We start from the raw sequence: 23,418 nt of genomic DNA, 5'->3' as shown, positions 1-23,418 counted from the left end.
GACGGTCCAGCTGTCAGGGGGAGGTGATCGGTTCGACGGCGTTGCCCGTGTTTTCCTCCTCTGCAATGACGGACTGGCCGCATTCATGGCCACATCTCCCCGATTACTCAATGCCAGCCCCATCTGCACTTTTCCGAGTTGTACGGAGGGCAGAGCGGGAAGGACCTGGAAGGCAATCTGGTGTGAAATGGATTAGTGCAGGCTCACAAGCTTCATCCTCTTTGGTTGCAAATGGAAGCTGATGACTTTCCTTTGAAACAAAAATCTGTGTCGCTGACTCCGAGAGGGATCAAGCATTGGTAATTTAAATCAAGATGCATATTTGCAGGATTATCGGGACGAGCACATTGACATACATTCCATGAGGATGAAGTCGGATTCAAATTCAAAGCAGGCACGCTGGATCAGGCTACCGTAATCGTCACGGACTTCTTGGACGGTCCAAAGTATCCAAGACATCAAAGATTTTATTCTTTGTTTTCTTCGGCTGCACGCTCAGGCTTCAAACACATTCTCACATCGTTTTTTCGGCTATAGAACAATTACATTTACCTCAGCAAATCCCAGGATCGCCCTGGATAGGCCCAGGGATGGCACCTTTCCCACCCACTTGCTCAGCAATCCTGCCGATGAATGCCAAGGACTATTTCCTCGAACGTGACAGTGCTCCCTTCAGAGCCCTGCTGGCCGAGGTCGGTAAACGCTGATTCATCGCTCATTCACTGTTTCACCTAGACAAATCTCAATCCAATTATTGATGCTTGATAATATCTTCTCAGAATAACGAAGATCATGCCAACATCATAATGAACGTCTGTGCCTCACATGATCAAAGCAGACGCTGACACTGATGCCCACCTTATGTCGATCTCCACTCTAGCTGCGTCACGGACAAGGGTCTCATTTGCATTGAATCTTTGGGAGCTGGTCAACCTCACTGTGCCGTGCAACGCAGCAGTTGCTGAACCTGGGCCAAGTCGAAATAGTGGACACCTGGCGCGAAGGCAACGTGAGCTACCAGAAAGTAGTCACAGTGCCAGACTATGAGAGGTACTGCCCTCCTGGGCTTCGCTCACAATCATGGGACAATCCAAAATCCTGTGTGTTGTCAAAGCACTCCTGAGTCACACAGCAAGGCAGCACACCCACCCTTTGGCGCTCGCACTGACTTCAACGTTTGCATTTTTCCTGCTTTAATCCTTTGCACAGACACATGGTCCAATCATGCTCTGTCCTTTTCAGGTAGCTACAGTGCTGCAAGCTTGGCTGAGCAGCAATATGGCCGAGCGCAGTAGTGCTTTGATCTAGCGTTTGCTGTGTCAAGCAGGCAAATAAATAATGGGTTTACTTGTTCAGGTGGGTGCCCGCTGTGGGGCGCAAGTATGTGAAGGAACCAGACATCATGTTCTATGACACGATCGCCTACGATCCAGCAGAGCTGGACGATGTCGAGAAGGGGTTGCGGATGACTGTCACCAGCTATCTGCCCCTGCTGGGCGACAAGGTGACTGATTTCATCTCCCTTATTCCCATCCCCTGACTAGTGCACTGCAAGTGAGCGCATAAGATCTTCACTATGGGTGTCCAGGAGGATAAGTTTGGTGTATTTCCCGCCCGCTTCTGCACCGCAGTTGCCCATTGCTGCAGCTTGTGGCCCAGTTGAGCGCTGTGCATGCTCGTTTTTTGTCTGGATTTTCACATGTCAAGCCTTGCCAGGGCAAGGGCAGCGAGGGATAGGATCTGTGGCACCTTGTCGCCACAGATCCTATCAGCAGCAGCTTGTCTGCAGACAGACCTCGACTGCGAGAAGCCTCCATTAAGAAGCCTGTAGCAGGAATGGCCGGGGCTGGCGTGGGCGGTAAAAAAGCACAGCACCTTGCCCGTGGTTGATTGGGCATTGGAAGGATTTGGCGAGTCCGACATGGGGTTGGCACTGTGGTATTCTGTACCTGCAGCTTGTCTGCAGACGCACCTTACCCCTGGCAGGAACAGCATGTAGTAGTAACACAGCAGGAATTGCTTATGGAGGGTTTGAAATAAGCCGCTGCAAGGCCGCTGACGGGGAGTGTGGATGAGCAGATGCAAGGGAGCAGGACGATTGTGATTGAGCCGGTGGATGAGACCCACTGCCGGCACAGGCTGGAGGGGCAGATCAACATCAAGGTGTTTGGGATCGGGCGGCTGGCAGAAAAGACCATCATTGACAGCACAGTCAAGACCTTCAAGGCCCTGCCTGCCATCGTTGAGAGGTCAGCTACCCACCTCACTCATGCCTGTGCACAAGAGCACTGAGTACGGCGCAATCCCTCATGCGGACTCTTCCAGAAAAGAAGCTCCAAAAGGACCCCATATCCAGAGTCAGAGTGTAGCGCACGCATTCGATGATAATTTAGAAGATTTTGCCAGAGGTAGCACGGTTTGCTGATGCTGTATCACTGATGCATGTGCATGCATTGATGCTGTCTGCACCAGAACTTTCAGTCTGCGTGAGCATAAGTCATGCCGCATAAGTCATGCCCAGCTTCGGGACAGTCCCATTCACTCTCGAGGAATGCGTAAGGTCTTGTGCACATGTGCAGATACAACATGGTGCGTGAGGAACTCTTAAGCGCTCCTGGGGGCCGGGAGGCGTTGCTGGATGGCATTCCAGACCATCTGCTGGAACTGCAGGGTGTTGACATGGCCAAAATTGGCAGCATCCTCCAGGTCAGCATTGCCCCCAAGCAGCTGCATGCACATGCAAGTATGGTGGCTGGTGCAGCTTATATTACTGCAGTACATGTCGATTGCAGGTCGCTGCAATGATGAGAGCAGGTGTAGAATGCGATATTGCGCAATGCATGGAAAGTGTTGGTTGCACGGGAGTGCTTGGCGCAGTGAAACATTGGAAACATATTTGCGTAAGGATGGCAGTGAGTGACCAATGACTCAGCATGCAATGCTAGGGCTGGCAGCAAGCGATGCTCAGCATGCAGCTGGCACAAGATATATCGAACAGGTTCTTGTGGGCTGCTGTGCAGGAACCATATGAGGAGCTGGACACGGCTGACATCAGCGATGACGAGGATGACAAGTATGATGTTGTGGGCGAGCTACTGGAGGAAGCCGCCCCTGAAGTTACCCCTGAGGAGGCCGCCAAAGACCTCAAGCGCTCTGACACACTCTTCTACGACGCAGGTGCTGCATTCCCACTTCTCTTTGCCACTGTATTTCTTACGTTCCCTGAATGAGTGACACCTCGATTTTGCAACAAAAAAGCTTCTTGCCCTGAAGCGCCTTCGAGAGATCTCAATCCAGGTTGAGGTTGCAAGTGCTCAGCACAAGACCACGCATATAGACTGCCAAGGGGAGCCAACTGCCTTGCAAGAGGTGCATGCATGTAGAAAATTCACAGCCGGGAGGCTACGTTGTTAAAGACACCCTCTCACTCCCTCCAGAATAGGCCATAAGGCCTATGGAAGAGTCCAATCAAGTTGTAAGAATTGTTGGCGCTGACAGAACACACTCTCATCTCAATCCACATACTGAACCAAGCATTACGTCTTCACTTGTGTGACACAGCCCTGCGCTTCCTCAATCCGAGTTTCTTGGTTGGGCTGAGAAGATCTTGTCTACACTTGGTGTAGACGAGCAGAGCGCGTGGATGGACCCGGAGTGGGTGCGCGCTCTGGAGGAGAGCGCCAACAACCTTGTAGAAACCGACTTCGCCACGGCCGAAGCGATAGCGCGCGAGGAGCGGCGGGCGCTGGCTCGGCTTCGGAAAATGGCACCCTCCCACATCCGCACCGTGCTGCTCAATCGGCGCCTCTCCCAGGAGCCCGGTGAGAACTAGCCTCGCCCGCTTTGACTGCTGAAGCATGGGAAAGCCATTTGCAGGATGGTCTCAAGTGCTGCTCAACCGCCGGCTCTCTGGGGAGCCCGGAGAGAAGGCGGCAAAGAGGCGTGCTAGCTTTTACTGCTTTTCAGGAAGGAAAGATGTGATGCCATGAGGCAGGTCTTTTTGCGTTCAAGTGCTGCTCGACCGCTGGCTCTCAAAGAAGCCCCGTGAGCAGCCCTCCTGCAAGGAGTGAATCCCTTTGACAGCTGTCCAGAGCAAGCATGACCCAACGTTGTTGTGAGTCTGTAGATAATCATGTACAGGTCTTCCTGCTCTGGAAAGTTGATAGCAACTCTCGACCATCATGGTTTTTGGGTTGTGCAAATTCGCGTCTGAACTTCATGTAAGCTTTATAAGTCATTGACACCGGGCTCTGTGCTCCCAGCTCCCCAGCAATCGACACCCAAGTTGTCATCCCTGCAGAGAAGTCTGGGCACCGATATTCTAATGGTCACCTTTCAAACTTGGACTCAAGTTTTTCAGTTTGAACATGTGCAGCACCTGGGCCGATGGAGCGCAGCCGGGAGGACGAGGAGAAGCGCCGGCGTTTCAACGCCAGCGCCAAAAAGTGGCGCCAGTTCTGGCACCGGACCCAGCCACGCGCCGCACCTGTTCCCAGCATTGCAGCACAGGCAATCCACCTACTCAGCATCAGCGCCGGTGAGTCAGCTTTGCTCTTCATTAATTTTATTTTACTCATTATTATTATTGTGACATTTTGGAGACCTGTTGAGAGCCATCTGAGGCTCTTTGGTCTTGTGGGCAGTCCGTCACTGCCCATCTTCATATCACAAACTCCTCATGTGTCTGCATTAAGAGAAGATTTTGGCCATCGCAATACTGTTCTGGCCCATTACTCTTGCCATGCATGGCATGTGGGTTTCAGGCTGTAAAACAAGCTTAAAAGGTGCAGAACAAGGTGTTGTGTGTGCCAGAGCCTGGTGGGAAGGCTTGGAAGCAGTCTGAGCTGATGCAGCTGACAGAATGAGGCTTGACAGGAGGTGCCAGTGCCATTGCCCCTACAGAGAATTGCCACCAGGTCTTGCACAGGAATGCATTATGTTGTGTTCGTGGTGCACAGCGGTAGATCTTCCCATGCCTGGCTTGCAGGCTGTGCAGACCACTTACGGACCGGCGCTGCTATGTGTTGATCATGCATGCATGTATGAAATGTCTTGTGCGAATGCTGCGCAGCTGTGGGCTGGATCAAGCTGCATGCAAGCAGCAAGAGAGGCAGTGAAGAGGAAGAGAAGCCCAAGCCTCAGGTAGTGTCTCTATGCACAGCATTGGCCATGAGACTGCTGCATGATGCATGGTGAAGCAGTTCCATTTGCCAGGAACAATTGTTTTAGACAGGTCAGCAGCTTGCAGGAGGTGCATTAGCAGCAAATATTCACCTTGGACGGGGATACGGCCGCTGGCGTGGCAAAGCCACGCTGGCGGCCATGTGTGCAGAGATTGAGGTGGTCCACAAGAGCTGAGTAGGAGCTGGGTGTGCAGGGTGACAGGTTGGCGGGGGTCAGAAGGCTGTTCGGAAAACTGCATCCGGGAAGAAAAAGCACGTAAGGGTGACTACGCCAGCTGAGATCCCTTAGTCAATGCGCAGTCATCCGTGCACAGGATCACGGATTCTTGCAGGTGGCATGGTGCTCTCAATAGGCACAGGGCTGGTTTGTTCTGATTCTGCGGCAGTCTGTCTGTGCAAGTCTCTTGCTGTCAGCATGGGTCTTTCATGAGGTATGAAGCGTTTCTGGCTTGCATGCCAGGAACTCCATTCTGCATTCAGCAACAGTCAGCGACTGTCAGTGTATATTATGTGCGGAAGGGTCTGGTGTGGCGCGGATCCAGAGCCCTGTGCGCATGCGTACATGCGACTGGAATATTCGCTGGTTGACTCGCTTGCTTGAGTGACCAGCATGCTTCCTGCATGTGTATTTCCTGCATGGCGTTGATTGACATAATTGCTCTTATCAAACTGGGATCTCCAACAATTTTTTGCTCTGAAGTTTCACACTCAAGACAGGAGTGATTGCAGAGATTTGAATGCAAATGTGCCTGTTTTGGATTCGTGAGTCACCTTTACAACGAGTCAAATGGAGCCAGACTCGATCTTTGCCCCTCAGATTGCAAACAGCTTCCCTGCCAGTATGTGAGTTCAAGTAAGCCTGCAGGGGATCTTCTCTTTTCGTCCCTATCGATTGCTGCACTTCTTTGTCTTTCACTGGCTCCAGCGTGCCTTACTCGGCCGTCAGCACTGTCGTCAGGATCCCATCAGGCCCTCCGTTTTTCACCCAGCTTGATCTGATCCGACCGCACATTGAATATCAAACCCAATGGCGCCCCTCCAACGCTGTGCAGCTCTCATACCGATGTCTGCCCAGGAGTACTATGAAAACTGCTTTCTTCATGCTGATCCGGACTGGAGAGGCTTGCAGGCAGAGGTATGCTTGAAGTGCTCGAACAATTGCGCATCAGGCGTTGACCACGGTCCATATATCGCTGCATGCACGTCCTTGTCTCCGATCCTGCTCGACTGTAATCTTTGCTGACTTCACTTCCTTTCACAGCAAGCTTGCCTGCCTGTCCTGGGCATCAGAGGAACTTCCGAAGAAGTAAGCTATTGCCTTGCGTTGAGTGGGCTTCCATCAGAAGATCCAGTCCCTTGTGCTTTCAAGCAGGTGTTGCAGCTTGGAGAAGTGGATCTTCTTGAGTTGTGGCATGAAGGCAATGGCAAGATCCGCTACGACAAGGAAGTGCACAAAGCTGACCTTGACAGGTGTTGACCAACCTTCCACCACCTCATTAATTGATCTCATGTTGTATCCAAGCCAATTCTGGTGCTCAGGCTGTGCATGACATGTCTGTTGAGAGAACCCTCAGCATTACTCAAGTTTCATAGCAGCACTTGTTCACAATGCCTGTCTGATGCCATGCAGGTGGATACCAAAGCTGGGCCAGGAGCTGATGTGTGATCACTTGCTGTGCTATGACTCTTACCAAGTCGTCAAATATGAACAGACAGCCGCGGATGAGCCTCCATACCGCATCCTCATCACCAGCTCCTACCCCATCCTGGGAGATAAGGTAGTGATCTGGACTCTCATGCATGTACTTGCTGGAATGCATGCAAGGCATGCATAGCTCTGTAACCAGCTGGATGAGGGCCAGCTGGCTGTTTGCCTCCCGAAGCAAGCCGAAGTGTCCTGGCTTATGTTCAGGCAGGTGTGCAGTGGTCATAAGACGTAGACATATCTGCATGTCTCCCTTGGAGTCCGGTGGAAGATTGCTTGGGCAAAGCAAATCCGAAACGTGATTGAGGCTCATGCTGACTGACAATGCAGAGCATCTTTGCCTTAAATATTTCCGGTTACTGTGAATTGTGTTGCGCAGTTTCAAGTGCGCTGGACAGTGGTCATTGACGCACTCGAAAGGAACCAGTGTCGGCACACTGTGGTGGGAGAGGTCCAGTCATCCAGCCTTGGTGGTATCAGCAAGCTGCTTGAGTACATTGTCAGGGACAACATCGTCAAATCTGTAAAGCATCTGCCTGAAATTGCCCACAGGTGCGTCTCTGGACGCCATGTACTACTCAAGTGAGGTGGCCGCATCCACATTTCTCCATCAACCTGCAGAATACGCAGCACCTGCGTCAGGATGGCACTTCAGTAAAAGGAAACTTTCTAATCCTGAGGGCTTCAACATGTGCGCTACCCATGCAAGCCAGCGCTCCTTCGAGACATTTGCCCGCTTGCCAACTGAATTCAGGTTCCTGTCCAATGCACAGGTATCTCAAGCTGCGCCCAGTCATAGCGGGTTCATTCAGAAAGACAGCAGACGGAATCATTGCACTGCAAGTAGGCAATATGGTGCCTGACTTCATGGACGTTTCTGATGTGGACGAGACAAAGCTGATTCTGCAGGTGTGTTCTTGTATGGATTTTTCTGCTCCTACTGTTCTATATCTTTGCCTTGACTTTGCATGTGTCTGTAATCCCTGCCCTGTTCTGCATTCACAGGGATGGTAGCTGATGTGCTTGCATGTATGGTGGTGAGTTGTGGCAAAAACATGGCATGTGCAAGAACTGAGCCTGAGTTTGACTTGCAGCCACCCTACGGCAGTACTGGGAGTGAAGGGCAGCCGGGACAGCAGCAGAAGTTTGACAATGAGAATGTCAAGGACAAAACAGCTGAGGAGGTGATGCCGTGCCAGACAAACATGAGTGCCATTGCAGCCAAATGAATGCAGGGTCACAGACTTGCCAGACATGTCCTCAGTGTGCATGGCACTTGACAGCCCTTTGCACAGAGTTGCAAAATGAATGGAGTATGAAGATCATTGTTTTCTATTGCTGCATGGTTTCAGGGCTTCACAGAAATATGATGCATGTGCAGGGCACAGACAGCAATCTTGAGGAGAAAGAAGAAGGGCCAGTGTTCATCAGCTTTGAGAAGGGTGCGGTGCCACATGTCCTTTTTAATTCCATGTTAGGGGTTATTTGACATTGGGACTTACCATCTTTACCATGCATGCCCCAGCAGGAAGCAAGAGCACAAAGGGTCACAGATGAATAGTTAAGTGTTGACATTCTGCTGGGGCAAAATGTGGCAACAGCATGCATGCATGCAAGGCAGCAAGCTTGAAGTTGAGAAGAACATGCAGCACGAGTGTCTCTTATCGAGCTGTGCCAATGTGCATGCAGGGCTGGGCAAACCTCTGAGCCACCAGGGCAAGTGGGCCGCTATCATTGAGGCGGCAGCCACACTTGGAGGAGATGCTGTAGTGGATGAGGCCACAGCAGCTGCTCTGAAGCTGGACAGGCAGCTTGCCCTGCGCCACCTGCAGAGGCTGCCATCCTCCCAGGTCCAGATGGTCGACCTGGGTGATTTCAAGCTCACTCACATCATCGGTATGTTCCTTGCCAGGCCTTGTCTGTAATCCGGTGCACCGACTGTTGTAATGCTGTACAGTGTGGGGAGCTCAGGTATTAGAGACCTGTTGCATGCTTTGTCTACCTGCCATCTGAACCTTAGAACCAAAGCGCCGAGATGCACTTCCACCTGTTGCCTTCAGCTAGTGCCAAGAATTTCCTTCCTTGAAGTGCAACCAACTCATTCCAGGATTCTTACTGGTGTTTGCCTTCATTGACTCCCAGTGGTGAACGACTGCATGCAGATCACCCAGCACTCGGCGCAAAACCAGCTGCCTATAAGTCTATAGGCATGGCAGACTTCCTTGTGGACGAGAAGAACAAACGGGTGTGCAACAAGCTCACCCAAAAATGGGCCGACTTCTTCCGCAGGATCAAGCCGGCCCCAGTGCCAAAGGGCAACGAGACAGCCCGCATCTTCCAGCTGCTGGCAATTGGCACAGGTGAGTCACTGCCTCTCTTTTTGTTGTGTCCGGCTCTGCCTCTTCTCTGCCCTGGTGTGAGCTCACTGGTCATGTTGTCCTGCATGTCTGCCGTGCCATCATGCAACGGTACTGGTACACTGGCAAATCTTATGGGGCTGTCAAAGAATTCAGGAACTCCTCAGAGGGCGCTAATAGAACGTGCCAAAGTGAAATGGCCAGCGTCCCCATAGCTCCTTCCGGTTATTTTTCTTTACCTTTACCCGGGTATAACTTTCTAATGTGATGGGCAGCCATTGGGCTGGTGGACCCTGGAGTGGAGCCAGCAGGGATGCCTGAGTACAGCGCTGAGGACAGCACCAGGATGAAGGTTTGACGCTGTGCATTGCAAGTGCACAATCCTGTGGGCGCCCTGAAGCAACTGGAAGCACAGCCCTGCTCTGACCTCATGGAATGTTCTGCTCAGTTGATAGTCATGCGATTGTTGCCTGCACTCCAGTGCTGCTGATACAGGGGACGGCGGACAAGTTTTAAAGCGTGTGATGTTGGCTGAAGTTTGGATTGTGGCTGCCAGGAGCACAAGGAGAGGCTGGATAGGCTGAAGACGCTGTTTGAGGATTTGAGCCTCACATAGGAATGAAAGCTGCCAAAGCACATGAGAGTCTGCTGTTCTGTCTGGGACTTGCTCTGGAGATGCACCCTGCAGAAGCTAAATTTCTTACAGCCAAATTAGACAGAGACGTGATTGTGCATGGGTGCACAAGGTCTTATTTTGATATACTTGTGCTTGCATAGGCTTGGCTGTGTGTAAGAGAATGCGATTCCCCTCGACCCTTTGCTTGCGCACTTGCTTTGCTTGAGCTGAAGCACTGCTGCTCTGATGGCATGGATTGGCACAGCCGTCCAATCCAGATACTAAATGTAAATTTTGCTGTTGCTCATACACAGACATCATCAAAGGAATCAATTGAAGCAATTCAATTGCATTGCAATATTGCCTGTTCTGGACATGTTGGTCACCTTCCCCAAAGGACCGACCAGATCAAAATTCTTTCCTTCAGCTTGCTGCTGAGTATTCAATTTTGAGTAAGCTTGAAGGACATTCTCCGTTCTGATTCTCAAGGGTTTTTAAAAGGGAAATGCAGGAATTCCCTGAATTTGGCCTCTAAGTGCTTTGAAGTGCCTCATAAGTCCAGGGAGCCTGTGAACCACAGCCATGTGGCTTCGGGGCGGTGCCCTGACGCCATCTTCCCAAATCCTCTACTTATCCCGGGCCTGCCCTGAAACCTTGCCCCTAGCCCTGAACCAGTTCAGTCAATCCCTTGCGGGGCCCTTCGGGGCTGTCAAATCCTGCTGTGAGACACCAAGAATGTTCTTCTGAAGTGCATCATGCCCACAAACTGGCCAAATAGGTCTGAGCAAGACTGCCTGTGTTTCGCATTGCGCAAAGATGCGCAATCTGCGGCAAGTTCTTTGTATTTATATGGGTTGCCGGATTGCCAAACGTATGTATTTGCACAGCATCCAGGACTTTCTTTGCTGCATGCATTGCCTGTTGTGACCACAGCAGACCTTACTTGCATGCATGTGCTGCTATATCTATATCTGTCCTGCTCGCGGCATGAATGGCAACTTGACCTAGAACCAAGAGGCCTCTTGACGAGTTACAGGCAGGCATGCTACATGGGAGTATCAAGCAATCACCAGTGACTCAAGAACCTGTTATTGCCTGAAGGGATGGCCCTATAACGCCTCTCTGTGTCCTGTATCTATGTAATCACTTATTGTCAAGTCCTAAACCTAACCTGACTCGCATGCATTCCTGGTACCAAAATAATGATGAGCAACCATATTGAAGACCCCTTCTGAAGAAATGAAGTACAACTGAATGTACAGAGAACACCTACTTCCTAACAAACCTTTATTCACCTCTAGATCTACCCACAACCTGGACGACAAAGATCTAAGACACCCAGCTGGGAGCTGCACAAACCAAAATTGTTGCTGCTGACGATCAGCAAGCGCAATGACACCAGCGAGAGGTGCACGCTACACAGGGGACATGACAGCTACCTCAGAAAGGACAGACATCCTAGCCCTACCAGTACCTATAAAAAGACTTAGAGATTGGAGGAACGCTGATGTCTCTGAATTTAAGTCTTGTTGACAAAGTCCACGCCCTTCTTGATGCTGCCTCGAAGCTCCCCCTTGAGCGCCTCAAAGTTGGCAGCCTCCAGCTCGTTGAAGCGGCCCAGCGGCAGGTACTCCTGCACACAGCCAACGGCACAAGATCATGCACACATCCTCGCCTGGTCTGCTGTATAAATCAAGCGTCCTCGCAACAATACCACCTCGTGTTGGCTTTCAACCATAGCAGTTCTCTCTGAGCTTGGTGCTGCTGCTTGGAGCACACCGTGCTAGCAGCCCTCACCCTTTCTAAACACTTGACTCCCTGTCTTGCTCTGGTAAGTATCCAATCCATCCCAACATGCACAGATTAGCTGATCACTCCACTGCGCCATGCATGCATAAAACAAATGTGTTGGTGCCGGCAGCCGGTCAAAGGCGTGCGGCGCACCTCGACGCCGTTGCGGCCGAGGCGGACGCGCGAGGCGAAGAAGGGCAGGTCGGTGAGGTGGGACTCCACGTATGCGCACTCCACGATTGGCTCGCCCGCGAGCGCGCGCAGGCACGACTCGGCAAACTTGGCCGCCGCATAAGCCATCGACAGCGTCGCCGACCCCTTGCCCGCCTGCACACACCAGCATGCACTCACGCTCAAACCTGAATTCTAGTGCGCTAATCGTGATATCGCGCTCTGCCAAGGCGCTCCCTCCACTCGAGTTGCATCACTGTACCTATTATAGCAGGACTTGGAAATCTTAAAGTGGCACAGCTTAAGCATCGAAAGCAGCAGTATGTAGCAGTAATGATACCTCCACTGAAGCAGCAAAACACGGATGCAGGGCCTGACCCACTCGTGGCAGGAAGAGAAGGCAGGCATGGTGAAGAAGAAATGTATTGAACAGACCACAGAAAGAGAGCTTCCAAGTGAAGCATTGCACTGTACCTTGGCCTTGACCACCTCGGTTCCAGCGTCCTGGATGCGCTCCGTCAGCGCCTTGGCTGTCTCCGGGCTCACGTCAACCCGCGGCGTTGCCTGCCACCAGAACCGCAGCTCATTATGAAACCCCAGCTTTTATCAGACCCCAAAAGAAAAGGAGTGCCGCACACTCCGCGTAGAGACCTGAAGATGACCTGGCATGGTGTGTTTTGAGCACAATGACAGGCACTTGGGTGCGCACGGAACCCTTCAACAAGGGTACAGGTGCCAATGATATTTATCCCCAAAGCACCGCTGTAGGCGTGGTCACTGACAAGGGACAGGTCCGGCGCCAAATGTGGGCACAGCATCCCTGGGACTTGGCAGCCTCAGGACATACAGTACATGCCGTGCTGATCATCAGAAGATCATTCATTGAAAGCTCTGAGGCCTCGTGGCACATGCAGGGGCCAGATGGCGAGTGGAGCTGCGCACCTGGGAGAGGAGTGGCAGGATGGTGACACCGGCGTGGCCGCCGATGACAGGCACAGACATGCGCTCCGGGGGCACGCCGATGGCCTGTGCCACAAAGGTGTTGGCGCGCAGAACGTCCAGCTTCGTCACCCCCAGCAATTTGCGTGGGTTGTAGGTCCCCGCCCTGCAACACATGAACGGCTCCTGCTGCTCAGCAACATGACACAGCGCCAGCCCAGCCCCACAATACTGTATAAATGCCTTTCTTGTCATTTGTAGCCGACAATCTCTCGATGTTTGGGAGCGTCTGCAGCAGCCGCTCATGCAAGGCTCGCTTGTGCAAAGCTTCAGATTGCAAGGTAAAGCTGACTATGAGACAATGCATGCATGGAGGGTGCCAAGAAGCAGCGTTGACAGGATAATTGGGCGGTGAGGGGCGCACTTTTTGAATACCTCAGCCGCGATGGGGACTGTGGAGTTGACTGGGTTGGAGATTATGGCCACCCAGGCATCCGGGCAGTATTTGGCAATCGCCACGCACAGATCCCTCACAATGCCTGCATGGAACCTCAAAGTTTAGTCCACCGCCATAGCTTGATCTCCTCCTGATCAAGCGCCCACCATTGCTATGCTTGCTTGCAGCCATACCGGGGCCACAGCCCTTATGGAAACCTGGGAATCAGAGCCTTAAGAGTAGGAATTCTGTGATCAAGCAAGATCACCTGCGTTGATGTTAAAGAGGTCATCGCGAGTCATGCCGGGCTTGCGCGGCACACCGGCCGGGATCACAACCAGGCTGCTGCCGTACAGAGCCTCAGGCAGCTCCTCAGCACCTGTGTAGCTGCTCACCTGTGCAGCCAAGCACTCTCATAGGTCCCATTTCAAGAAGAAAAGGTAGTGTGTAGTTTATGCACCAGTACAGGTCCCTAGAGCTTCGGGACGGGCAGCAGGGCCCTGATCTCACCTTGGGGCTGCTGTCAATGTGGGACAGGTCCGCGCCGACGCCCTCAGTGCCAACAATATCATACAAGCTGAGCTCGCTGATGAGCGGAGATCCCTTCAGCAGCAGGGCCAGGGGCTGCCCAATGCCTCCAGCAGCACCTGGCAGGAACATGAGTATATATTACTTGACTCTACAATTAAACAAATTAGCTTTGCAAAGTGGTCTCTGTGAAAATATGTAGTCACGATGTCTGAAAGGACACAGTTAAGGAAGAGGGGCTGCTTGTGTCTCACCCAGGACTGCCACTTTGACGTTTGAACTAGCGGCTGCAGATGTAAATTGTCGTTCAATCCCTCCAACCTGAGCAAAACATATCTGTGTTCCTTGAGCAGGAGTGTTACTATGACCTTAGGACACAGGGCGCCCCAGACCAATCACAGGTCCCTTCTGCATCTGTATCGTATAATGTTAGAAATCTTAAAAGCGATCAACGCGTCGATGGAACAGCTCGCACCGAGCTTGTCTGCGGCCCAAGGTGATTGAGGAGTCTAGCGATGCGTCCAGCCTGTGGGGCCTCCATATTCGCGAGTGCCACAACAACTGCTTGCAAGGAGCTTGTTGATATCTCAACTAATGCTGCAGAGGAAGAACAGGGCGCCTCGATCGTAGAATGTGACAGTCACGGGGATGCTGACTTGGACTCGGGTCTGGATTCAGGGCTTCCGATTGCTGGGGATATGAGAGAACCCCTAAGAACCCACTGCTGTGGCTGCTCTGAATCCCCAGCATGCAAGATAGTGTGAGAAAGGGACGGAGAAGGCTACGTGCACACAAGATTGTTGCACATTTTCCCATGATAGTGGTGGTGTTAAAATAACACCGATTTTTGTTGGGGCGCTACGCCGTGGCACCAAATATCTAGAATTCCTGGCTGACGCTTCCGCTGGTCTTCTTGCCGGTCTTCGTGGGCAGCAGCACGCTGTGGATGTTGGGCAGCACACCACCTGCATGTCAACACAGCATGCACATGCTCAGTGGTTTGCACCTTGAAGGACCGCAACTTGCCACGTCAGTGGAGCTATCAAGGTGACCCTCGCTACCAAGTACTACTCTCTCGATAGTGTGCCTCATCTGTACTTTCAGACTGCAGGCAATTTGTGCGTAACAGAATGGGCACTGGTGGAGGGCCTGCGATTCATTGCCCTGTGCAGGGGTAGAGCCTGCACTCAGTGACTGTAGCCTGTCTGCCTATCTGAGATCCTTGATTGCAGTATGGTGAAGATTGGGGGGCAGGGATCACCTGAGGCGATGGTGACACCAGCCAGCAGCTTGCTCAGCTCCTCATCGTTGCGCACAGCCAGCTGGATGTGGCGGGGGACGATGCGGGTCTTCTTGTTGTCGCGGGCAGCGTTGCCTGCCAGCTCCAGGATCTCAGCTGCGAGGTACTCCAGCACGGCTGCCAGGTACACAGGGGCACCAGCTCCAACACGGCTGGCGTACTGCAACGTAAAATCACACTGCCAGTCAGCAAGCAGGTGTGTGTGGTAGCTCAGAATGTATGTGACACATTCTCGCTGACGAAGGTCGACCAAGCTTGATCTTTACTGCTCATCAGCTGTCATGGATACAAATGGGCGAGTGTTAAGCATTGAATTTCCGGTCGAATAGAATTCTGAAGGGGCGCTCTGGTTGCATCTGGTCCCTGAGCTCCATTTCAAAGATGAAACTTCGGGCTTTCGGCACCAGTTGAGGTCTTTCACAAAAGATACCAAGCAATGAGAAATGCGCACCTTGCCCTTCTTGAGGTAGCGGGCGATACGGCCGACGGGAAACTGCAGCCAGTGAACACACCGTTGTTAACATTCTGAGAAAGTGACAGGAAAATCAACGGCAATGAGGACTGAACTGTGCTGGTAGCCCCAGTAATAAGGCACACTGACCATCAGAACAAACCCGATATATTCCTATGTGTTGCCATGCGCTTGACACGAGGAGACAAGTGAATGTGGCACACCTGAAGGCCGGCTTTGGTGCTCTTGGACACCGACTTCTTTGCGGTCTTTCCCTTGCCGCGTCCTGACATCTTGACTGGTGGTTGACGAAGGTGAGGATGTGGAGTGGGTGGAGGAAGAAGGAATCTGTTGAAAATTTTGCGCTGTTTTTCTGGCGGACAGGCTTTTAAAACAATTGTGGTGATGACGAAACGCTCATCCCCTGGAATTATCAGGCCCTGACCTGAATGTAACGGCTCACTGGCTCTCGCGAGGTCGCACAGCGATCGTTGCGACGCATGCTTAAATCGCAGATCTGCATGAAGACGTGAAAACCTTGTCACGAGTCTGCTGGGTCGTCTCTGCTGAATGCGGTATAGATTGAGCAACTTAGCATGGTGATCGCCAGGGACTTCGAAGCGTTCTATAAGACAGCAAACTACCCCCTGGTGGATCAATGTGACATGCCGCCAGATATGCGTGAGGAGGCGGTGGACATATGTGTGACAGCCATCGAAAAGCATCAGGCGGATCTTGAGAAAGCAACTCAAGTAAATCGCCCATGAGTTTCTCAGATGTTGAATATGGGCAGATCCTCCCTGGCAAAACTGTTCTATGAAGCCCAAATTTGATCTACAAGCTTGTGTACCATCATACTTGACACTGGTGCTCAGGTCATAAAGGAGTCCCTGGACAAGAAGTTTGGTGGGCCATGGAACTGTGTCGCTGGCAATTGTTTTTCCTTTGAAGTTACTTATGAGGTAGGCTAATTTACTCTCAGCTTGCAGGAGCTATTGCCAGCAATGTGCCAGTGCTAGCTGCACCGTGCCCGCTGAATATAGGAATTTAGCGATCCAATATTCACTGCTGGAAAATTTGTGGAGAGGGTTACCAACGAAGTGCAACCTGTCGATGCAGTGCAAAACCTTCCTGCATCTCTACATTGGAGGAAAGATGGGCGTCTTGACCTGGAAACTGTGACTTCGGCTAGATGGCAATACCGTTTAGATCCAGATCAGAACGAAATAATTGTGCAGAGCGAAAAGAATCCCAATTAATGTGATCCGGTGATAGAAATTTGAATTAATTGCATTAAGCAGGACGGTCTTGCTTCTGATCGAGAGCCGTCGAATGCATCGATTTGGCAGAGTCAACAGATGGCTGTGAAATCTCCACGTGCATACTGACGGTCGATACGAGACTTTCTTATTTGAGACTGGGATAAATCAATTGTGATGATTGCAGTCACTGAAATAGTGGTAGCTTGCTCGCGTTATTGCACTTGAGTTGTGCAGTTTCCTGGAAGTGCTTGAAAAATGATAGGCTTCCATTGCCCAATGACAATAATCAGACGTTTGCAATTAATCTCTCGGAGATGCACTTCGGATTACCTTTTGAAAGTAAATGTAAGATGTCTTTACAAAGAAGTCTCAAACCTTGGCGGATTTCATACTCCTGTAAGGCATGCATCTACCGATGCCACAACTACCGTTTTCCAGGATACGCTGAGGGTTCCCCTTCCTTGCTACCTTCGCTTGAACTTAAACTCCGCAGCAAACGTGAGGCTCGTGCCAGGCAAGATGGAGGAATTATCAGTTGAGGTAGTGCCCACAAGCAAGTTCCAGAGCTTTGCCTCATTTCACAGCAGAAAACCATTAGTTGTGACATCAGTGCAGGTTACGTTCCAACATAGATTATCAAGATACCTACTTTTGTGCAGGTGATGGGCAAATCCATGCTGACCTCGCCAGGCTTTCATCTTGAGCAGCACGACGACAACATAGGTGCTCACCCCATGCATGCTGAAGCAATAACCCCTGTAGCCATCCCGCTAGCTAACCGCTAGCTAGTGTGATCTTTTCCACCTTGCTTCAATGTCCTTACGATCATCAGTTGAGATCCACCACCAGAGAGGCCAGAACTGACATTGTTCATATTGCAGAGCTTGGGGAGGAGACAAGCAGAGAATCTCTAAAGGACGAAATCACGGATGAGGGCGCTGTGCAGCGCACGATCACTGCCTGGATCCCTGAGCGCTTCTGCAGCGCAGAAGTCAGCTCTGAAGGTGCCCCCAAGCCCCACCTGAATACCCTGCCAAATACCATGAAGTCAGGCTAGCACCATTGGACGAGATTGTAAACAGAAACATGTAGGGTGCCTGCCAAGTATACATCACCCTGTAGTAAACTGGATACAACAGTTTTGGACGGTGCTGCCAAGCGGGACCTCTGAACAATACCAAAAACATGGACAGACGCTGACAGCACTACACCATAGGGGACACAAGAATGTAGAATTGCCTCCAAATCACCCGGGGGCAATCCAAGATCGACCGAGGCTGACAGCACCGAATGCACATGAACACGAAGACGCAGGGTGGCTTCAAAACGTGTTATTGTGATTGTTATTGTTATTGTTATAGTTATTGTTCTTTTTATTGTTATTAGCTTATATTTTTACAGGCCTGCGAACCCAGAGCCAGAGGCCATAGGGCATACACGCAGGGCGTCTGCAGCCATGTCTGGGGGGCCTACAAGAGTCTGCAGCGGGGCCTACAAAAGGCTGCAGCCTACTTGCACATGGTATACAAGGAGGTTTTGGCGGTGCAGGTGGGGATGTAGAGGTGGCTGCCATAAAGGAGGGCGAGCTGATGGTGTACAGCGGGCAGCGCCAGTTTCCGCTGACCTTCCAGATGCCGGAGAGCGGCCTCGCGCTGTCAGAGCGACGCTGGAACGCAGCCAGGCCGGGCGGCAATGTCTTGTTGAAAAGCATCTCTGCCACCAGCCTGGACGTGTACACCTGCGGTGCGCCGCACCCTCAAACACATGCATTGACCTGTCCCCTCTCCTTACAGGACCACATGCATCGCATCGCATACAGATCGAGGAGAATACCGCTGCACAGAGTCCAAAGGTTCTCTGCAGCAATGGACTGTGCCTGCTCAATTAGTCAAACTGTTGCGTCTGCAAGGCGTCTATGCATATGATAGTCTGGCATGGGAACAAATAGCATGCATGCATGCCTTGCTTAGCCCAAAAGATGCAGTCCGAGCACCCTATCTCCGCCAGCCAATCAAGACACACCTACGTCCAAACCAGCTGCTACCTTGCATGAGCATGATTGGCCCCTTGTTGTGGCACCTGATTGTGCATGTGGATGATTTTCTGAGTGCGGGGCTTTGTGCGCTACAGGGGGCCACCTGAAGGGAGGTAGCCTTGTGGCGGGGGATGTGGATCTGGACACCTCAGGGGGAGATGCGCAGATCGGCCGCCTGATGGGGAATTATGTCCAGGTCAGCACGCAGGACAGGGGTGTTGCAACGGCTGGCTCTGGGACTGCATCCATTGGAGCGATCTACGCGGACACACTGCAACTCTCCTCAGGTGAAATGCAGACTAATGTCTCCAATCTTGGAGTGGTATCTGCACTGATTCATCTTGAATTTTGTGTTTCAAAATAGATGGCAATATATCAAGGTGCTGAGAAATGGGAAATAAGGTCCGATGTGATGCTGCTCACCCTGGAAAGACCCTTTGCCTCCTTGTAATTGGGTCCCCTAGCCGCACATGCATGAAGTAAGTGAAGGGAACAAGATGCACTGCGTGTGCAGGTGGCAGTGTGACTATCGAGGAGCTGAACACAAAGGACGCCTTTGTGACAAGCGTGGGCGGGGGTGGCATCTCTGTGAAGAGCCTCTCCGGCACATGCGCGCTCACCACGGTTGCACAGCCGCAGTCAGGTCCCATCAGCTTCACTCTGACAGGACAAGTGGGGCACGTGCTTGCTTCCACAGGCGGCGCACCCATCTCTTGCAACCTGCCTGGCGGCCAAGGTGTGCCAGCTGGCATTGATACACATGTGTTCAGATGTACAGTATCCAGATCATTTCATGGATATACCGGGGAGAACCTGTTCCGACCACGAAAGGGGTTCATGAAGTCAGTGAGACATTCTAGACCTGTTCAGATCAGTTCAGATTAGTTCCCGTAACTCTCAGCAGCATTAGTCCTGATCGGCTGATTTCAGGGGCATTTGCAGCTGCTCACTTGCCGCTCATGTCCTGCATGCAATGCTATATTCTCCAAGATGAATTTGAAAGCGCCTGTGTCTAGGACTGCCTGTGGTAATTTGAACCAGATTGCATTCCAGTAAGAGCTTTAGGCTGAATTGCAGTTGTGTTTTGTGCAGCAGGACAAGCTTTGACAGTGCTGGTGAGGCCGGCAGGAGCGCCCAGTCTGCAGGAAGTTATCTCAGGAGCTGTGGGTTCGAGCACAGAGCAGGATGGAGGGCTAGCTGGCTGGCAGAGGCTGGCTGGCTTCAGTCAGGGGGGGACCGCACAGTGGGAGGTGCTGGATAGTCAGCGGGCCGTAGCACTTCAGAAATCCTTGATGCAATTTGCAAAGCTGGCGTGCTGCCATTACTTGTGTCCCAAGGTAGAGCTGCCCAGTGACTGGAGCAGTGATGGTGGAGTGGATGAGCAGGAGACGCCTGCAGAGGGAATTGTGCTGCTGGATGCCAATGGAGGTCAGGTGTCTGTGCTGCAGCAGAGCTGGAAAGAGATGATGCAGCAGAAACTCAAGGACGGACAGTAGCGTTGTAGGTGTGTCTGTTAACATAAGGTCAACAGAATCACATGGTAGAACTGCACAGCACTGGAGTCAGCACTGCATAATTCAAACAGGTGAACGATCAGAAGTATGCTTTTTGTCATTGACCTCAATTTGACATTGTAAATTGTCCATAACGCCACCTTTCGACATATTATTAATATTATAATTAAATATACGATTTTCCTGCCAAAAGGCAAGGTACATCCTGCAGACAAGCTGCACCCTTCGACATATATTTAGTAAGCAGTGATAACTAACCTGGCATGATGGCCATCAAACTTGCTGTTGCATGTAATCAGGCTGTGCATCAATTAGAAGTACTGTGTGTTTTACAAGAAAATTGACACCCGGCATGCATTGTTAAGCTAATTGCTAGCAAGCGTGGAACGTTTGCAGGGGCAGTTTACTTGCCACAGCTCTACAGCTGGCCAGTTGCCTAATCTCAGACAAATCGCCTGACTGTCTCCTGACGTGCTCCATGCTCCTGCAAGAGCATTTGCTCACTCTCCCTTCTTTTGCTGCTCTATCATGGCCTGCAGATCTTCAAAGCTCTTTGTGGCGGAGCCTCGTGGCATTGCCTGCTGCTGGCGGTCATGCGGCGACCAGCCTGTCATGTAAATCACCTAGCACAAGCACACGAAACTCTGCTATTCAGTGCGATGTCCTTCAGCATGCAGCACAGCATCTCCTGATCAGGTCTGAGCAGTGAATGGTATTTCCAAGGTCAATCTGTGCATGCCATTCAACCGGCTGACAAGGGAAGACCATAAGATGGTACCTGGTAAGTTGCTGGTATTGAACCGTTCTCATCGCCGAACTTCTCTGCATAGATCTCTGCTGCCCTTTTAGCAGTTGCCTGCCTCACCAGAGGCCTTCTAATCCGCACTGCATTGCTCTCCCCCATGCTCCTGCCAAAGATTGATATCATTTATAAATCTGCACCCTGGGGCAGTCTTCAGTCATGCACATCATTACCGATACGGTGGATCTTAGCCTCAATGGCATCTCTAAGCTTTTGCAGCGGAGGTGTGTGATGTGCTGAACATGTAGAGCTTTTAGGTGTACAGCTGTTCAACTATTTTTCCACAAATGCACACCGCAGGTGGTGGTACAGGTCGCCGGTGCTGCTGTACTGCACAGTGATCTCGTCTGTATCCACTGAGGGTATTGAGAAGCCAGCTCTGGTCAGCAGATTGCCAGCATCCCTCACCTGCTTGGGCACATCAATCGATCAGAGTGGATTCACAGCTGCACCAGGACTTCATCGAAGCTTTGTAAATTCCTCAATGACTAGGTGGAAAGCCGAGCCCAGTGGCTCTGAACTTACCTGGGCCAGGGGAGATATGCGAGCAGACAAGCCACCCTCCACCTCCTGTTCTGCCAGAGCAAATGCAATCCGCAGCTCCTGCACACAGAGGACGAAACAATTTGACTGAAATCATCACAGCTGACAGCGCTATGTTGAGCTGTTGGGTATCCAAGAGAATGAGACACTCACAGAGCATTGCGAGATGCAGCTGGTAGCCAAGGATGGCCACTACATGATGCGCATCCCCTGGCTTATATATTTTTCATTTTGGGTTTAGGGTTTAGGGTTCAGCATTTGTGCCCTGATGTACACCCTTCCCGCACATAAAGCTAAATTCCTGTCGTGATGCTCAGCATACATAATGACATACAAGGCAGTTTGCACCGCACACCTGGAGGGTGTCGCCTCCCCAGAAGGCTGACAGGAACAGACCATCTTGCTTCAGTGCCTGTCTGCACTGTATCATTGCACCCTGCACCACCATGTCATCCTTTGATGGTCCTGCCATGCATGGCTCCAGTCCAAGGCCCACAACCTTTGATGCAGGCCTGCCATGCATGAATGTAGGGTTGCGAGTAGGCTCACATCTGCATCTCATCAATGCAAGACTGTCCTGCAACCGGCTGCCTCAACGAGGCCTACTGTACTTCCATCTTTACGGCCAGACCGCAATGCCTGTGCGAGTGGCCAAGAATGTGGAAGAGTTTTAACAGAAATCAAGAGGTCAGCCATGCCAGAAGCTGGAGCAGAGGCTAACTCACCGGCAAATCATTCACCCAGTGCAGTCCCAAAGTGCTGATGATCACTGCAGGGCACACAAAGATCATAAGTACAAATCAGTTGAATGATCTCAAGGCTCAGATGGAAGCAGCTGCTGCAGAGAAGAAGGCAGCATGGTCGAGTGTCTTACAGTCGACACTGTGGCGACGTAGTGGGAGCATTTCCTCATCTCCCTGAATGTAGAAGGTCCGGGGAATCGATGCACCACCCTCCTCATGTGCCCCTTGCAGAGCCCGCACAGCAAAGGAGCAGCAGATTTCAGCCATCTTTCGAGGCAGGCAGGCAGAGTTCAGCCATCTTTGGATCCCTTTGTTTTTCCAAGATGAATGCATGCGGCATGCGTAGGATGCAAGCTGTTGGGAGGTAGAGGGCGGTGCTTTGGAGCTCACCTGTTGCTTTTGTTTCACGCAGCTCAGCATCTCCCTAGAAGAGTCAAGGTAGATGACTTGCTCAATGCCTGCCCTGCCACCCCCCAAGCGCTGCAAGACTGGCCCGCCACAGCCCCCCAGGACAGCAACCACTGGGAACGTGCGCTTGCAGTCCTCCAACCTGTCCAGCAGCTGCTCTGCAACTTCTATCTGCACATGCAATCAGGGTTGGCTTGTGGGCCTTGCAGGATCAGAGAGAAGCGCCACTTGTTTGAGCAGAATGCTTGAGTGTGATTGAGTTCTCCATATTGGCACACCTGTAGCGGATCATCATTTTTCTGTAGCCATGCTGCTCTGTCGCGATGGGCCCTCTTCAATTCCCTGCTCACCAATAAGTTGATCCCAAAATGAACATCCCATCCACGAACCGCCACGTCAACTTGTAATCTTGCAATACACACGAATGTCAACGGTAGTTGATCGCCGCAATCTACCTATCAAATATTTCTGCAGGTCCGCTCGAGACTCCCCCAAGCCCGTCTGCTTTTTTGTGAGCAGATGTCTTGAAAGAACAGGAGGACACATAAAACGCCGAGGAAGAAGACGAGGAATTGCCCATCGCTTCTATTAATTGAACTTTGGTGCCTGTTGTACCTATTGCCTCCGATCTGAC

General features: G+C 51.6%; 6 protein-coding genes across 6 annotated transcripts; 3 read left to right on the top strand and 3 right to left on the bottom strand.

The window, feature by feature from the left end:
• Positions 1 to 629: 629 nt before the first annotated feature.
• Positions 630 to 9,861, top strand: COCSUDRAFT_43999 (hypothetical protein; the record flags this gene model as incomplete). Its single annotated transcript, XM_005645076.1, has 18 exons — positions 630 to 692; positions 956 to 1,050; positions 1,357 to 1,504; positions 2,080 to 2,249; positions 2,580 to 2,706; positions 3,021 to 3,177; positions 3,627 to 3,821; positions 4,376 to 4,537; positions 5,072 to 5,142; positions 6,556 to 6,653; positions 6,814 to 6,961; positions 7,268 to 7,440; positions 7,662 to 7,797; positions 8,270 to 8,330; positions 8,578 to 8,784; positions 9,051 to 9,248; positions 9,521 to 9,597; positions 9,802 to 9,861. The coding sequence occupies 18 exons, from the start codon at positions 630 to 632 to the stop codon at positions 9,859 to 9,861; spliced, it is 2,346 nt and encodes a 781-aa protein (XP_005645133.1).
• A 1,016-nt stretch (positions 9,862 to 10,877) lies between these two features.
• On the bottom strand, positions 10,878 to 14,343 carry COCSUDRAFT_54363 (mitochondrial malate dehydrogenase). Its single transcript, XM_005645075.1, has 9 exons — positions 14,202 to 14,343; positions 13,981 to 14,047; positions 13,709 to 13,845; positions 13,467 to 13,593; positions 13,187 to 13,301; positions 12,766 to 12,928; positions 12,298 to 12,387; positions 11,806 to 11,979; positions 10,878 to 11,494 (listed from the first exon to the last, which is right to left on the bottom strand). The coding sequence occupies exons 1-9, from the start codon at positions 14,265 to 14,267 to the stop codon at positions 11,381 to 11,383; spliced, it is 1,053 nt and encodes a 350-aa protein (XP_005645132.1). The 5' UTR covers positions 14,268 to 14,343; the 3' UTR covers positions 10,878 to 11,380.
• Positions 14,344 to 14,605: 262 nt separating this feature from the next.
• Positions 14,606 to 15,770, bottom strand: COCSUDRAFT_18444 (histone-fold-containing protein; the record flags this gene model as incomplete). The annotated part of the gene is made up of 4 exons (XM_005645074.1): positions 14,606 to 14,691; positions 14,988 to 15,186; positions 15,478 to 15,519; positions 15,702 to 15,770. 4 exons carry the CDS (start codon positions 15,768 to 15,770, stop codon positions 14,606 to 14,608), a joined length of 396 nt encoding a protein of 131 aa, XP_005645131.1.
• A 303-nt stretch (positions 15,771 to 16,073) lies between these two features.
• COCSUDRAFT_18628 (dynein light chain, type 1) lies at positions 16,074 to 16,659 on the top strand (the record flags this gene model as incomplete). Its single annotated transcript, XM_005645073.1, has 3 exons — positions 16,074 to 16,229; positions 16,353 to 16,439; positions 16,597 to 16,659. The coding sequence occupies 3 exons, from the start codon at positions 16,074 to 16,076 to the stop codon at positions 16,657 to 16,659; spliced, it is 306 nt and encodes a 101-aa protein (XP_005645130.1).
• Positions 16,660 to 17,401: 742 nt separating this feature from the next.
• COCSUDRAFT_57729 (hypothetical protein) lies at positions 17,402 to 20,270 on the top strand (the record flags this gene model as incomplete). The annotated part of the gene is made up of 7 exons (XM_005645072.1): positions 17,402 to 17,462; positions 17,621 to 17,743; positions 18,288 to 18,482; positions 18,870 to 19,061; positions 19,289 to 19,510; positions 19,870 to 20,024; positions 20,160 to 20,270. The coding sequence occupies 7 exons, from the start codon at positions 17,402 to 17,404 to the stop codon at positions 20,268 to 20,270; spliced, it is 1,059 nt and encodes a 352-aa protein (XP_005645129.1).
• A 518-nt stretch (positions 20,271 to 20,788) lies between these two features.
• On the bottom strand, positions 20,789 to 23,137 carry COCSUDRAFT_18638 (hypothetical protein; the record flags this gene model as incomplete). The annotated part of the gene is made up of 7 exons (XM_005645071.1): positions 20,789 to 20,911; positions 21,067 to 21,196; positions 21,386 to 21,501; positions 21,616 to 21,693; positions 22,515 to 22,586; positions 22,767 to 22,955; positions 23,063 to 23,137. Coding segments are annotated over 7 exons (783 nt in total), but the record flags the coding sequence as incomplete, so codon positions are not given.
• Positions 23,138 to 23,418: the final 281 nt, after the last annotated feature.

This window comes from Coccomyxa subellipsoidea (assembly GCF_000258705.1).
Source record: "Coccomyxa subellipsoidea C-169, whole genome shotgun sequence".
NCBI lineage: Eukaryota > Viridiplantae > Chlorophyta > Trebouxiophyceae > Coccomyxaceae > Coccomyxa > Coccomyxa subellipsoidea.
The sequence above is the reverse complement of the archived record's forward strand: the minus strand, read 5'-3'. Positions and strand labels throughout refer to the sequence as shown.